Source organism: Danio rerio, chromosome 3, assembly GCF_049306965.1.
Source record: "Danio rerio strain Tuebingen ecotype United States chromosome 3, GRCz12tu, whole genome shotgun sequence".
NCBI classification, from domain to species: domain Eukaryota; kingdom Metazoa; phylum Chordata; class Actinopteri; order Cypriniformes; family Danionidae; genus Danio; species Danio rerio.
In genome coordinates, this window is record NC_133178.1 from 63,064,376 (window position 1) to 63,079,004 (window position 14,629).

The window sequence follows — 14,629 nt, forward strand, 5'->3', positions numbered from 1 at the left end:
TGACTAATTTAATGACAATAATCAGCACAATACTTGTTTTTGTGAAAGTGCTATACAAATAAGCCTGAATTGAATGAACAGTGTGTTTTTCAGCCCTTTGACACTTGAATCTATTTTCTCTGGAAGGGTTAAACCCACTCAAGTACTGAATGTGTTCAGTGTTCACCTGTGATAGTCCATTCCCACCAGACTGACTCCGTTGACGGCGAGGATTCGGTCTCCTGTTCTCAGGCTCTGGCTCTGGGCCGCTGGAGAATCGGGCACCACTGACTTCACATAGACCCCATTCACCCGCAGAGCAGTTTTCTGTCCCGCACAAACCAAAACAACAGAAAACAAGATTACAGACGAGTCATTTCTTCATCTTCAAAACTAAAACCTGAAGTTCAGTCAATGAAACCGTCATTCATTCTCAATCTAAAGCTCATCTAATAGTGCATAGTGCTCACAATGGCAAGGTTGTGGGTTTGATTCCAGAGGAAAGCAAGAAATGATCACAAGTGTAACCCGATTGGCTCACATCACAGTGGCGAATGGGTTTGGGGTGTGGTTAGGTAAGAGAAATCATAATCATTGGATGATTTAGAAGAACAAACAAAGTCAGAAATGCCCCTTTTGCTTTGTAATGGCTTCATGTAGCCTCCACTCTGCCATGCTGCCAACTAAACAGCATGGGCCCTATCATACATTTAACACACTGCAATGCTGTGCCATGAGCATCGCAAGTGTTTTTTGCTAGTTTCAGGCACGCGCAGGAATCATTTTCACCTTTGCGCCACATTGTTTAAAAAGCAAAAGCATTTGTGCCCATTTGTGCACTTGCTTGGTGTATTAAAGAACGTGTGTTGAGGTGCATCGTTTCAAAGACGTATGCATCAACAAATGGGGCAGAGAAATTGCAAGTATGTTCCCACATAGCAAAATTTCTCTGGCCCAGCTCTGGCCCACACAATCAGGTTTTGCTTGGCCCACATGCCACAGTGAATTACGGTACATGACTATACCAAATCTGGCTTCCAGACAAGGGCCAAACACAGACCATATCTGGGCCAAGTCTCAGCCAAGTTAATAACTCATAACTGGGCCTGAACTGGGCCAGATAGGTTGGTGTGTCACGATTGCAATGAAACTGATAAACCCATGGAGTGATGCGCTTTAGGCACACTATGGGCACGCTTTTTCTCAAAGTGACCTGATTGGTAGAATTTTTTTTCTTTACTCAAAAATGATTTTAGTGTATTTTAAATGTGGGTCAAGACTGGCCAAACTCACATGGCCCACTTATCACATTTTTAAATCTGGGCCAAATACTACGTTTTTCATCTGGCCCAAATCTTGTGTGCCGCCTTAAAGACGGTGCCACCTCTGCCAAACCCGGGCCATGTTTGGCCACATGCTGTATGCCAGTGCCGGATGAATGCCTGCTGTGCCAGCTCTATGCCAAATCTGGGCCAGAAGTCTTTGCTACTAGGGTTTGGATGTAACTTCATTTTTTGAACACACTTTGTTGTTATTGTTCATTTGTTAGTTTGCTGAAAACTTAAACTGAATTTAAAAACAGATCTGAAACAAATATTTGTGCTTAACAAATTAAATTAAATGTCTTTAGTGGAGTGTGTCCGCCATTGTTTTTTTAAATTCAGAGACGAATGGAGGAAGCTTGTTCTTTTAACCTCATGCACGTGGTCTTTAATTATTTTCTCGCTAATGATGGGTTCAGTTTTTCTGCTTACGAAGTCCACGATGTACAGTTGAAGTCAGGATTATTAGCCTCCCTGAATTATTAGCACCACTGTTTTTTTTCCCCCCAATTTCTGTTTAATGGTCAAAAGACTTTTTCAACACATTTATAAGCATAATAGTTTTAATTACTCATCTCTAAAAACTGATTTATTTTATCTTTGTCATGATGACAGTTAATAATATTTGACTAGATATTCTTCAAGACACTTCTATACAGCTTAAAGTGACATTTAAATGCTTAACCAGGTTAATTAGGGTAACTAGGCAGGTTAGGGTAATTAGGCAAGTTATTGTATAACGATGGTTTGTTCTGTAGACTATCGAAAAGAAATTGCTTAAAGGGGCGAATAATTTTGTACTTAAAATGGCTTTTTAAAAATATTCAAACTGCTTTTATTTAAGCTGAAATAAAACAAATAAGACTTTCTCCAGAAGAAAAAATATTATCAGACATACTGTGAAAATTTCCTTGCTCTGTTAAACATCATTTGGGAAAAATTTAAAAAAGAAAAAAAAAATCAAAAGTAGGCTAATAATTTTGACTTCAACTGTATAGAGCAAATGAGCCATATACTCTTAAAGAGAATGGAAGATGAGATTCTTATTGGTTTAATGCACATTGTGTCCAAAACACACCCGTACCTCTTTAAGACTATGCGCCTGGCACACAGAACGCTTTTCCCACCCTTAAAATAGCAAAAGTGGATTTGAACATGCCCTAGATCATTAAAATAGAGCCCACTGTTATTGTACTGATATTTAATGCTTTTTACTGTTTATTAATACAGCATTATTCAATTAACCAGGGCATTAATAAAGTGGAAATAAGAAGTGCTTTAGGATTTAGTGTTTTTTCTAAATGCTTTGCTTTTGTTTGTTTTCATAGACATTTCTGGCAACACTAAAATCGTCACACCTGCTGCAGTGCCCTCTTGTGGACTCTTGAGGGCACTAGGTCTTGTTTTGGTTGTTTTTTATTTCCTGTATGCCTGCTCACATGATCACTCCTTGTTTCCAGCTGTTCCTTGTTGTCTAATTGGTTCTGTCTTTTATAAGCCCTGTCATGTTGTGTTAAGTTTGCCTTTGGATTTTGCTTTGCTCTGTCAATTCAATTCAATTCAATTCAATTCAATTCAATTCAATTCAATTCAATTCAATTCAATTCAATTCAATTCAATTCAATTCAATTCAATTCAATTCAATTCAAGTCAGCTTTATTTGTATAGTGCTTTTACAGTGTAGATTGTGTCAAAGCAGCTTCACATAAATGGTCATAGTAACTGGAACAGTGTGGTTCAGTTTTTAGTGTTTAAGTTCAGTTCAGTTTAGCTCAGTTCAGTGTGATTTAATCATTACTGAGAGTTCAAACACTGAAGAGCAAATTCATCGATGCGTAGCTCTACCGATCCTGAACCATGCGAGGCAGTGGCGACAGCGGAGAGGAAAAAAAACTTCACCTGAAGTCCTGTTTTGCTCTGTCCTGCTTTATTTTGTTCTCCAGTTCCTCATGTTAGGTTCGGTTTGTTTGTTCACTTTTAGTATTGTCTCCATGTTTTTGGATCCCCGTTTAGATTTAGTTTGATTCACCTTAGTGCTTTTAGTTTTTGCACTTGCGTTTGTTTTGTCAGTTTTTGTACCTTGCCTGTTATTTGGATCTTCTTTGTTTACTTAATATATTAAACTATATTTTGCTGCATTTGGATCTACTCCTTGTTTTTGTAATACCTCAACGTGACAAAAATGAACCCTAGTAGCAAAGAATTCTGGCCCAGATTTGGCATAAAGCTGGCACAGCAGGCATTCATCCGGCACTGGCATACAGCATGTGGGCCAAACATGGCCCGGGTTTGGCAGAGGTGGCACCGTCTTTAAGGCGGCACACAAGATTTGGGCCAGATGAAAAACGTAGTATTTGGCCCAGATTTAAAAATGTGATAAGTGGGCCATGTGAGTTTGGCCAGTCTTGACCCACATTTAAAATACACTAAAATAATTTTTGAGTAAAGAAAAAAAATTCTACCAATCAGGTCACTTTGAGAAAAAGCGTGCCCATAGTGTGCCTAAAGCGCATCACTCCATGGGTTTATCAATTTCATTGCAATCGTGACACACCAACCTATCTGGCCCAGTTCAGGCCCAGTTATGAGTTATTAACTTGGCTGAGACTTGGCCCAGATATGGTCCGTGTTTGACCCTTGTCTGGAAGCCAGATTTGGTCCAGTCATGTACCGTAATTCACTGCGGCATGTGGGCCAAGCAAAACCTGATTGTTTGGGCCAGTGCTGGGCCAAAGAAATTTTGCTATGTGGGAAGTACTGCAGTCAAATAAAGGAGCATGTGTAGAGATTATTTCTGAGAAGACCACATTAAGGCAAATACAACAATCATCATGATATTATTTGTATGAAATTTTTGTCAAAGAAAAAGCCTAATAATAACCATCACACAACAGATCTGTACAACAACAGAAATGAAACACTATGCTATACTGTGCTGATGCTGTTTCATTAAATTAGCTAATTATACCAAGATTTCTAACAAGCAGCTTAAGTTCTATCATATTCTTTTCATCACCAATTGTTATTTAATAAAATTATTACAGCAAAAAAGTAAACAAATATAAAACTACACTCAAAAAAAATGACTGCTCAAACTACTTGTTTACAATGAGCCCAAACAACACAATTCTTGTGTTTTTGGGGGACAACTTAACTGTTTTATGTTCAATCTACTTACATTTGTGAAGACTACACTGCAAAAAATGCTTTTCTTGCTTAGATTTTTTGTCTTGTTTCTAGTCTAAATATCTAAAATTTCTTATGTCAAGAAGCATTTTCTAAACAAGCAAAACATATTGCCTTGTTTTGAGAAATAATATGCCAATATTAAGTGAGTTTTTACTTAAAACAAGCAAAATAATCTGCCAATGAGGTAAGCAAAATAATCTTGTTTTTTCTTTTGACGTAAGATTATTTTGCTTACCCCATTGGCAGATTATTTTGCTTGTTTTAAGGAAAAACTCACCTAATATTGGCATATTATTTCTCAAAACAAGACAATATGTTGTGCTTGTGTAGAAAACTCTTCTTGATTTAGGAATTATTAGATATTTAGACTAGAAACAAGACAAAAAATCTAAGTAAGAAAAGCATTTTTTGCAGTGTAATACATTAACTTAATTTCTTTATGTTGTCTTGACACAAATCCACTGTGTGGAACCCAGCATTTTTTACAGTGTTTGCATTTCGCCTTTATTACCGCACAATAAGGGAAAGTATGTTTAATTGTGTCTAAATGCTCAACCACCCAGTCATCCGGCTCTTTCTACATCTTATTGTCAGCATCAGCTCCACCTTTCTACAGAAACAGTGTGTTTGTGGGAAACGCAGCGGATCTTCTTACAATCAGACTCATTACGGGCTTCAAAAGGGGTCCAGTGTGGCCAACGCAAACACATTCGCCCCCTGCTGAGGAGCTTCTCGTAAAACATTACCCCCCATCTGCACCTCATACCGAACACATATGTCAGCGATTCAGCGTCATTTACAGGACCAAACGCTATGAAGAAGTGAACAAAGCAGCCTTACGAGACCGTGGATCTGCTCCAAACCCCACTGAGACTGCATACGTCTGCAGCTTTTTGGGAATAAAAAGCCAAAAGGAATCATGCTGTTGTTCAGTGCAACTTTAGGCAAACCCAGGTTCTATCCTTCTTTTTAAAGACCCCAAAATGCACGTTGATACTTGGTTGTGTTGAAAAGTGACCAAAATCCAATGTCTAGCCAACATCTTCAATCAAAACATCATTTTGACGTCAAATACTGACATTTATTCGTCAGGTATGGCAACCAAAATCCAACATCTGATAGACGTCATATTGGTATCGCCCACACAACGTCGAGACGTGACATAATTAGTTAATATTTGGTTGTTTTTAGGTTGCGTTAGAAAATAAACAAAATGCAATGTCTGTTTGACCTTGGACATTGATGTCATGTTTATGTTCAATGATGTTGGGGTAGAACCAGGGCCGGCGCGTTCATAGAGGCAACCTAGGCGGCTGCCTAGGGCGGCAGAATAGAGAGGGCGGCGTCCCCGACACTACCCTCACCACCCGCGCCCTCAGTTATATCCGCTTTTAGGGCGACAAAATAGAGAGGGCGGCGTCCCCGACACTACCACCTGCGCCCTCAGTTATATCCCCGTCTTCACATTAGGGTTGAGGGCGGCGTTACCGTCCTTTGCCTTAAGCGGCAGTTTAGCTTGCTCCGGCCCTGGTTACAACGTCTAACTGAAGTCATGTTGACATCCTGTGCCTGCTGGGAAGGGACAAACCCAAAAGAAAATGAACAAATGACTGATTCTGCTTGATCGCACAATGTGTTTGACAGAACGTTTCAGGAACGTTAAACTAATCTTTAAATGAGGTTCTAATAACATAAAGAAAACTGGACATTTGAGATTTTTTACAAATGAACACTCATAAAATGCTGAGTTGTGACAACATTACAGGAACATCTTAATAACTTATTTATTCTATAATGTCAAGAATACCAGATTATTTTTTTTCACAGCTTAAAACAGACTTGGTAAATGTTCTTAGAAAAAAATATTTTTATTTTATCATATTTTATAAATTGTTATTATAATTATAATGATTATCATAATTGTTTCTGTTTTGTTCAGCCAGATTACAATTTGCTAAATTACACTGGGAAAAAGAATAATTGTTGACATGTCCTGTCATCTGATGGAGCTAAGATTGAACTGTTTGGCCATGATGACCATTGTTACATTTGGAGGACAAAGGGGAAAGCTTACAAGCCTAGGAACACCATCCCAACTGTGTAGTATGGGGGCGGCAGCATCATGTTGTGGGGCTGTTTTGCTGCAGGAAGGACTGGTCCACTTCACAGCATAGATGGCATCATGAGGAAAGAACATAATGTAGAAATACTGAAGCAACATCTCAAGACATCAGCCAGGAAACTAAAACTTGGCCACAAATGGGTCTTCCAATCAGACCAAGACCCGAAGCATACTGCCACATAAGTTCAAATGTGCTTTAAGGACAACAGAGTGAATGTTTTGGAGTGGCCATCACAAAGTCCTGACCTTAATCCTATAGAAAATTTGTGGGCAGAGTTAATAGAGCTTGTGCGAGCAAGACAGCCAACAAATCTGACTCAGTTACACAAATTCTGTGAGGAGGAATGGGCCAAATTGTGAGAAGCTTGTGAAAGGATAACCAAAACATTTGACCAAAGTTATACAGTTTAAAAGCAAAGCTAAAAAATACCAAGGAAATGTGTGTAAACTTTTGACTGTCTAGAAATTGAAAAAAAAAAAATTCGGGCATTTAGCAAATGTAAATCATTTAGGTAATCCTAACGGACCTAAAATAGTGAAGTTCTAGTATGATTACCATCAGACATTTTTAATAAAATGGTCATGTTCGTATTCTTAGAGTGTATGTTCACTTCTGGTTTCAACTGTAGGTCCATGTCACTTCTCTTTTAAAATTTCTTTACAGCTCATTCTCATACTTTTGTGTACTCAAGTGCATTAAGGTCACTCTTAAACATTAGATTTCGAACTTAAATGCTTGAAGGCATTCAGTTTCCTCAAATGGTTTGTGTTCCTTTAGCTTATTAGGGTTTTATAGTGTATAATCTACTCCAATAAAAATAAACATGACAGATAATTCAAACACAGTGTGTCTGCACAGTTCCCTACAATGTAGAAGCAGTAATGTGGTATGTAATATGACAGAAATGGTAGTATTGTAGTATGTTATGACAGGGTATATGCAGGAATCCTAAAGGCAATTTTAGTACTCTTTTAAGATTTAATAACAGAATATGTCAAGACCTCAACACCACTTCAAGTTCTAATCAGTATCAAACCTTTAACTTAATAAACAGTTGTAGTTAAATAAATCAATGGAAAAACTCGGAAGAAACAAAGCTTGAAAGAATAAATTGCGTGGTTGTTTTCAGTGACAGGTTTCAGCCACTGTTTAAACTCGTCTTTCGCGTGCGCAAACTTACGATTTCCCATTTTGCCGTCTGTTTCGCTCTATGGTTTGTCCCAAATTATGCGACATCATCTGGATGGAGGAGCTTAGCTGGATGCACCCGGCCCGAACCAATCTCGTGGATCGAGGAAAATAAATATATTTATGCTTTTTTTGGAGTCTAACACTTTGGACAATGCTTGAACAAAATTTCAGACCTCGTAAAAACGTGATTAAGGATTGTAAATACCTTTAACTTTTTCATAATTGATTTATCAACTTTAATTACTTTTTAAGACCCTACGGACGCCCTGTACGATGTTGTACACAAGTCCAGGAGAGCAGTTTATTCTAGCACAAGGGTGAAAGAAGAGACAATAACAGAGTGAAAAGTAGGACATAGTTAATTCTCACCTGTCCATCCACCAACGCCAGCCCGAGACCATGAGGGCCTTTCTTCAGCTCCACAGTGAAGACTTCATCTCTGTCATCCTCATCCTCGTCTTTTCTTTGAGCTGTGTTTTCTGAGAGGCCGTTCTCTACTGAAACGATAATAAATAAAAACAGAATCAGCATTATGCTACTGTGAAGAGAGCAGAGAGTACCTTATAGCAGATCTAGAGCGGTGGTGCTGTGGAAAGAGGAGGGTAGTGATACATTATTAACATTTACATTTACATTTAGTCATTTAGCAGACGCTTTTATCCAAAGCGACTTACAAATGAGGACAAGGAAGCAATTTACACAACTATAAGAGCAACAATGAATAATTGCTATAGGCAAGTTTCAGGTCTGTAAAGTCTAAGAAGCAAAGTATTAGTAGTATTAGTATTTATTTATTTTTTTTTGGTACAGTTAGTGTGATATTCAGAGAGGCAATTGCAGATTAGGAAGTGAAGTGGAAACTAAATAGTTGAGTTTTTAGTCGTTTCTTGAAGACAGCGAGTGACTCTGCTGTTCTGATGCAGTTAGGGAGTTCATTCCACCAACTGGGCAGATTGAGCGTGAACGTTCGCGAAAGTGATTTCTTCCCTCTTTGGGATGGAATCACGAGGCGACGTTCATTCACAGAACGCAAGTTTCTGGAGGGCACATAGATCTGCAGAAGTGAGAGCAGATAAGAAGGAGCAAAGCCAGAAGTCACTTTGTAGGCAAACATCAGAGCTTTGAATTTGATGTGAGCAGCAACTGGCAGCCAGTGCAAACGGATGAGCAGCAGAGTGACATGTGCTCTTTTAGGTTCATTGAAGACCACTCGTGCTGCTGCGTTCTAGAGCAGCTGAAGAGGCTTGATAGAGTTAGCTGGAAGCCCAGCTAGTAGAGAGTTGCAGTAATCCAGTTTGGAGAGAACAAGAGCTTGAACAAGGAGTTGAGCTGCATGTTCAGATAAGAAGGGTCGGATCTTTCTGATGTTATAGAGTGCGAATCTGCACGATCGAGCAGTTCTAGAAATAAGAACTGCTTAAGAAAAAAGATCGGCTGGACTGTCATGACCCAGTTGACCTTTTTTTGACTAAACTAGTTTAAAACTGGGACAGGCTGGATAAACTGCTTAGACTAGTCTTACAAAGTTAGTTGCCCAAATATTCTCCTTTAAGATTGGCCATGACTTATATCACTAAAAGTCAGTAATGTAAAGGTTGACCACTCCAATTTAAATCCAGATAGCAAGACTGATGAATAACCAATTTGGTGGTTTCTAATTGGTCAAGCTGGTTTTGTCAAAAATGTCTGGTGTTAAGATTAAATGTGCAAAATGTAAACAGAGAAACTTTTAGCTAGAAAGAATGCTGTTTTTCAACTGTGTCTGACTGTGTCTGATTCTTCTGCAGTGTGACTGGGTCTCAGAGTGATGCATACTGACTAAAAATGTCCAAAACTTATCATCGTTATTGAAATAAATTGCAATATCAGAATTTCCTCTGGCCTTTTTTTTTTTTACACAGATCTACCAACTACCTGTTTTCATAGATATATACACTAGATATCGCATAGGGACCCTGAGCATGCGTCTATAGCGCCGCCACATTGGTACAGTGCTCCCAGGACAAATGTCATTCAACCGCACTAGTCAAGACGAGTTATTACGTGAAGATGCGGGACTCTCGCCTGCTCTTCCTTTCAAGTGATTTTGTGATATTGACATTAAAAAAATTTTTGAGAGCTAAAGTGGCAGTGTGCCGATTTACTTTGAATCTTTTGCTACTAATGTTTGTTTTTTGATCGTGCACCTGCCTTCAAAATTTTCTAGATGTGCGCACATTTCTGTTTTTTGAAAGGGTCACATATATTCATTATACCGTCAGTAAAACAACAGATTTTAATGTTGGCTTAAAAATTTTGCAGAATACTGTATATTTGTGTACTTTTGTTTGCGTGATTTGATATGAAATTGTTTATCGGCAGGACCTAGTTACTATGTTTATGGCCTTGGTTTGTTGTGCTCCCATTTTGTTTAAATCAAGATCATCATTGGTTAGTAATCCATTTATTTATTTTAATTAGATTATTGTCATTGAGAATCCGAGAAATTATATCTTGACCTATGATTTCCTGAAGATTTTCACTCTTTTGCCTGGTCATAAATGTCAGAATATTGTCCATACTGCAGATAACAGAAGCATGAACACTGATCTTCAGCTCTGGGCTGCTAGAAGCACAATGGTCTTTCCTCCAGCGTTCGGCCACCCGGCCCGACTCCTGAACAAAGCCTGCCTCCGATTAAGATTCCACCCAGCAAACCAGCTGTAAATTCCCATGATGCTTTATCCACGGCTCTTTTTATTCCTGACATCACCACCTCTCTGTAATTCTTGAACCAGATTATAGGATTTGTGCCACCAGCAGAAAAAAAAAGCAGGATGAATTAGTGACCCAAACCGGTGTGGTCTATGAAGAGAAAATCCACACGGCTCTTTAGAAAGAGATGGCGGGAAAACAGTGGGAACACAATGACTCTTCTGTGCTTGAATTATAGGTCAATATTCCAGTTTTATTTGAGTTATTTAGTTCAATAGGACTTATTAAGTCATATTGCACTTTATTGTACAACATTATTATTGTACAACAGTTTCCACTCTATTATCTAAATGGACTGTGTTTAGAGTTGGCAACCGAATTGTTGGCATAAATAGTCATGAACTGAGTTGAGAATGTTCACTTTTGCATTAAAACACCACTGGGTTTTCTTGTGAATGTGCATTGGAGATATATGCAGAGTAATGCAATCAGGATTTCAGGCACAAAATAATCAGGATTCCACCACAACAATGCCTTTATGAGGTTTTTGGTGAAATACTAAACTTTCCATGGAGTGACAGAAATCATTCCCATTATATTCAAAATACTTTATATTGAGCAAAAGTGTTACGGGTTTGGAAGGGTTAAATTAACATGAAATTAAAATTTAAATTTAAATTAAATTGAGCTATCCCTTTAAGTGTGTGATTTATACTTACATGATTTGGTGACCAATTAGTTAAATAGCAAAAATGCAATTATTTATTAAAAACTGGTGTCATTTATTATAATGCCATTGTTACATTCAGAAATAAAGGTACAACATCTACTGGGGCATTACTAGGCCCACACGAAATCTGCGCGCGCAGAATTCCGCAGATTTGTGCAGATTTTTAGCCCATCATTAATTCTGTTTATTTACTAAATGTTTGTAAATCTGTATTTATTCAGTTTTTATTCAGTAATTTATTACTTTTTAGTTAATATATTTAGGTTTTAGTTATGATACTCTGCTGGATACTCCCAAAATAATTCCGCAGAAATCTGCAGATTTTTACCAAAATTCTCAGCAGAAATAGCAAAAAGCGTCCGCAGATTCCGTCTGGCCCTGGGTATTACCTATTCAAAAGATACATTTTTGTTCCTAACAGGTCCTTAAAAGGTACATATTAATACCTAAAAAGTACAAATGTGCACCTCATAGTACCTTAAGGGTACAAAAGTAAACTTTAAAGCTACAACAGTGTTCGCTAAAGGTACTAGTGTTCACCTGTACTGTATAAAAGTGTAGCTTTTGAAATGGTACAGATTTTGCATCTTTATTTCTGAGTGTGTGATTGAATGCAAAAATTAACTCAAGGCTATGACTCTCAGTCAAAATAAATTATAAAAATAAAATCAAATTAAATTAAAGTTATCAAAAAATAAACATTGTGCATTACTATGCTTTTCCGGATGGTGTTAGGCGAAGTCATTTTGTGTGGCATGTAAATATAATGTTGTGTTTATTAATTGCTGCAGTATTTTCAGTATCTGTACTATAGTATCTACAGTAGCACACATTGCTTTATGTGATTGTTGTATTTGCATGCAGCTTTCATCTGTCCTCAGGTTAGCTGTACTATAGTATCTAGCACACATTGCTTAATGTGATTATTGTATTTGCATGCAACTTCCATCTGTTCTTAGGGTTTGCCCAAAAAAATAATAGAAGTTTTGCCATAGTTTACACATCTTTTTTATATTTCTAACCTGTTTCTTTTTTCTGTCGAACACAAAAGAAGATATTTAGAAAACTGTTGAAACCTCGAACCATTGACTTCAATAGTATTTTATTCTCCCATTAATATGGAAGTCCAGGCGGCACGGTGGCTTGTGGTTGGCACTGTCACCTCACAGCAAGAAGGTTGCTGGAGTTTGCATGTTCTCCCCGTGTTGGCATGGGTTTCCTCCGGGTGCTCAAGTTTCCCCCTCAAGTCCAAAGACATACGCTATAGGTGAATTAGATGAGCTAAACTGACTGTAGTGTTTGACTGTGTGTGTGTGTGTGTGTGTGTGTGTGTGTGTGTGTGTGTGTGTGTGTGTGTGTGTGTGTGTGAGAATGCGAGAGTGTATGGGTGTTTCCTAGCACTGGGTTGCAGCTAGAAAGGTAAAACCTATGCTGGAATAGTTGGCGGTTCATTCCGCTGTGGAATGAATGCTAATATGGAAGTCAATGATTACAGGAGTTCAGCTTTCTTCATTATATCTTTATTTGTGTTCAACAGAAACTCAGAAAGAGTGACTAAATAGTGAGTGCATTTTCATTTTAGTGTGAACTATTACTTAATGTTTGTGAAAGTGTTTTGGTCAGTGGATTTTAATCATGTGTAAAAGTATGACAATTAATAAAAATGCCAAAAGAGTGACTAACATTTTTCTACAAAAAATAGGTGTCCTTTAGAAACTCTGCGATCTAAAGAGTCGTACAATTCTGATGACTTAATTCCAGTTACAATTCTTTAGGAAATGCCAGAGCTCAGGAATGTCATTTCTGAATAATACCCAAATCCCAAATTTGGATGTGAAGATCCACTCTTGAACACGTGTTCTTCAGTGACCCCACCTGACCATCGCTCCCTTTATAAACACATTACACATTGCGAGAGCATTGTGGAAAGCGGAGGAGGTCTGTTTCCTTGTTTCCAGATTCTTTAACCACTGAAGCCAGAGCGCACACAAACCCAAGATCAATACCAGCACCCCCCTGTAGACCTCCAAAAACAATACACCCCTGCCTTTGAAATCACACACAAACTGAAGACCTGAAGCACCAGCCCTCACATGTGTTTAAAGCTTTGAAAAATCAAGCACAAGCACCAGTATCTGAATAAAATTGATAGGTGTCCTAAAGAAAATCTAGACATACTCATAGTCCAAGAGTTCAGGACATGGAAATGAGAATACCGTGAGCCTCAAACCCTTTAGTAAATATATACAGGGTGGCTGACTTCAACTGTAGCCTTAAAATAGAGCCAAACACAGGACCGTCCCTGAATAAACCGGACGTCTGGTCACCGGAGATGTGTGTGGTCAAATGTGGTTACCTCTGTGGTGCTGGCGTATGCTCTGCTGTGCCCCGTCCTGCAGACTGGCCTCCAGCTCGGCCTGGTCCAGGTTCTGTGGGGTGTTAGGGGGCGTCAGCAGGCAGGATGGGTCCAGGGCCAGACTCTTGTGGAAGACCAGGTCTGCGTTCCCAGACAAGCAGTTCTGGAGCTCCAGGGACTTGAGTTTCTGGGTCAGGACGGCCTCACAGGAGCTCAGGTTATTGTGAGACGCCCTGAACTGAGGAGGCGTCGTCGAGACATGATGTTGATGGTTTGATTCGTGATTCTGGATGGTGACTGATTTAGATGTCGACTCTTCAGTCAGGTTATTGGACGAGTCCTAAAGATAAATGACAAAAATAAAAGTTAAATCTATTTGTCCAGCACTTTACAATACAATAAACACACTTAAAGATGTACAGTTGATGTCAGAATTATTAGCCCCCTGTTTATTTTACCCTAATTTTTGTTTAGCGGAGAGAATATTTATTCAACACATTTATAATAACTCATTTCTAATAACTGATTTATTTGATCTTTGTCATGATGACAGCACATAACATTTGACTAAATATTTTTCAAGATACTAGTATTCAGCTTAAAGTGACATGTAAAGGCTTAACTAAGTTAATTAGGTTAAATAGGCAGGTTAGCGTAATTAGGAAAGTCATTGTATAATGAGGGGTGAGGCAGTGGCGCAGTAGGTAGTGCTGTCGCCTCACAGTAAGAAGGTTGCTGGGTCGCTGGTTCGAACCTCGGCGCAGTTGGCGTTTCTGTGTGGAGTTCGCATGTTCTCCCTGCCTTCGCGTGGGTTTCCTCAGGGTGCTCCAGTTTCCCCCACAGTCCAAAGACATGCGGTACAAGATGAATTTGGTAGGCTAAATTGTCCGTAGTGTGTGAATGTGTGTGGATGTTTCCCAGAGATGGGTTGCAGCTGGAAGGGCATCCGCTGCGTAAAAACTTGCTGGATAAGTTCATTTCGCTGTGGCGACCCCGGATTAATAAAGGGAGTAAGCCGACGAGAAAATTAATGAATGAATGAATT

The 14,629-nt window shown here is 38.7% G+C and overlaps 1 protein-coding gene across 9 annotated transcripts in view; it reads right to left on the minus strand.

The window, feature by feature from the left end:
* radil2a (Ras association and DIL domains 2a) overlaps window positions 1–14,629 on the minus strand; it is a 156,038-nt gene that overhangs the window by 75,269 nt on the left and 66,140 nt on the right. For 4 of the 9 annotated variants that reach the window (XR_012396835.1, XR_012396832.1, XR_012396833.1 and 1 more), the window contains exons 13-15: window positions 13,585–13,924; window positions 8,174–8,298; window positions 167–306 (exon numbers count right to left, since the gene is read on the minus strand). Coding sequence is in view for 2 of the 9 variants with exons in the window: in XM_021469262.3 (XP_021324937.2) it covers window positions 167–306; window positions 8,174–8,298; window positions 13,585–13,924 (605 nt within the window). In the remaining 7 variants the exon portion in view is untranslated. 9 annotated transcript variants of the gene reach the window in all.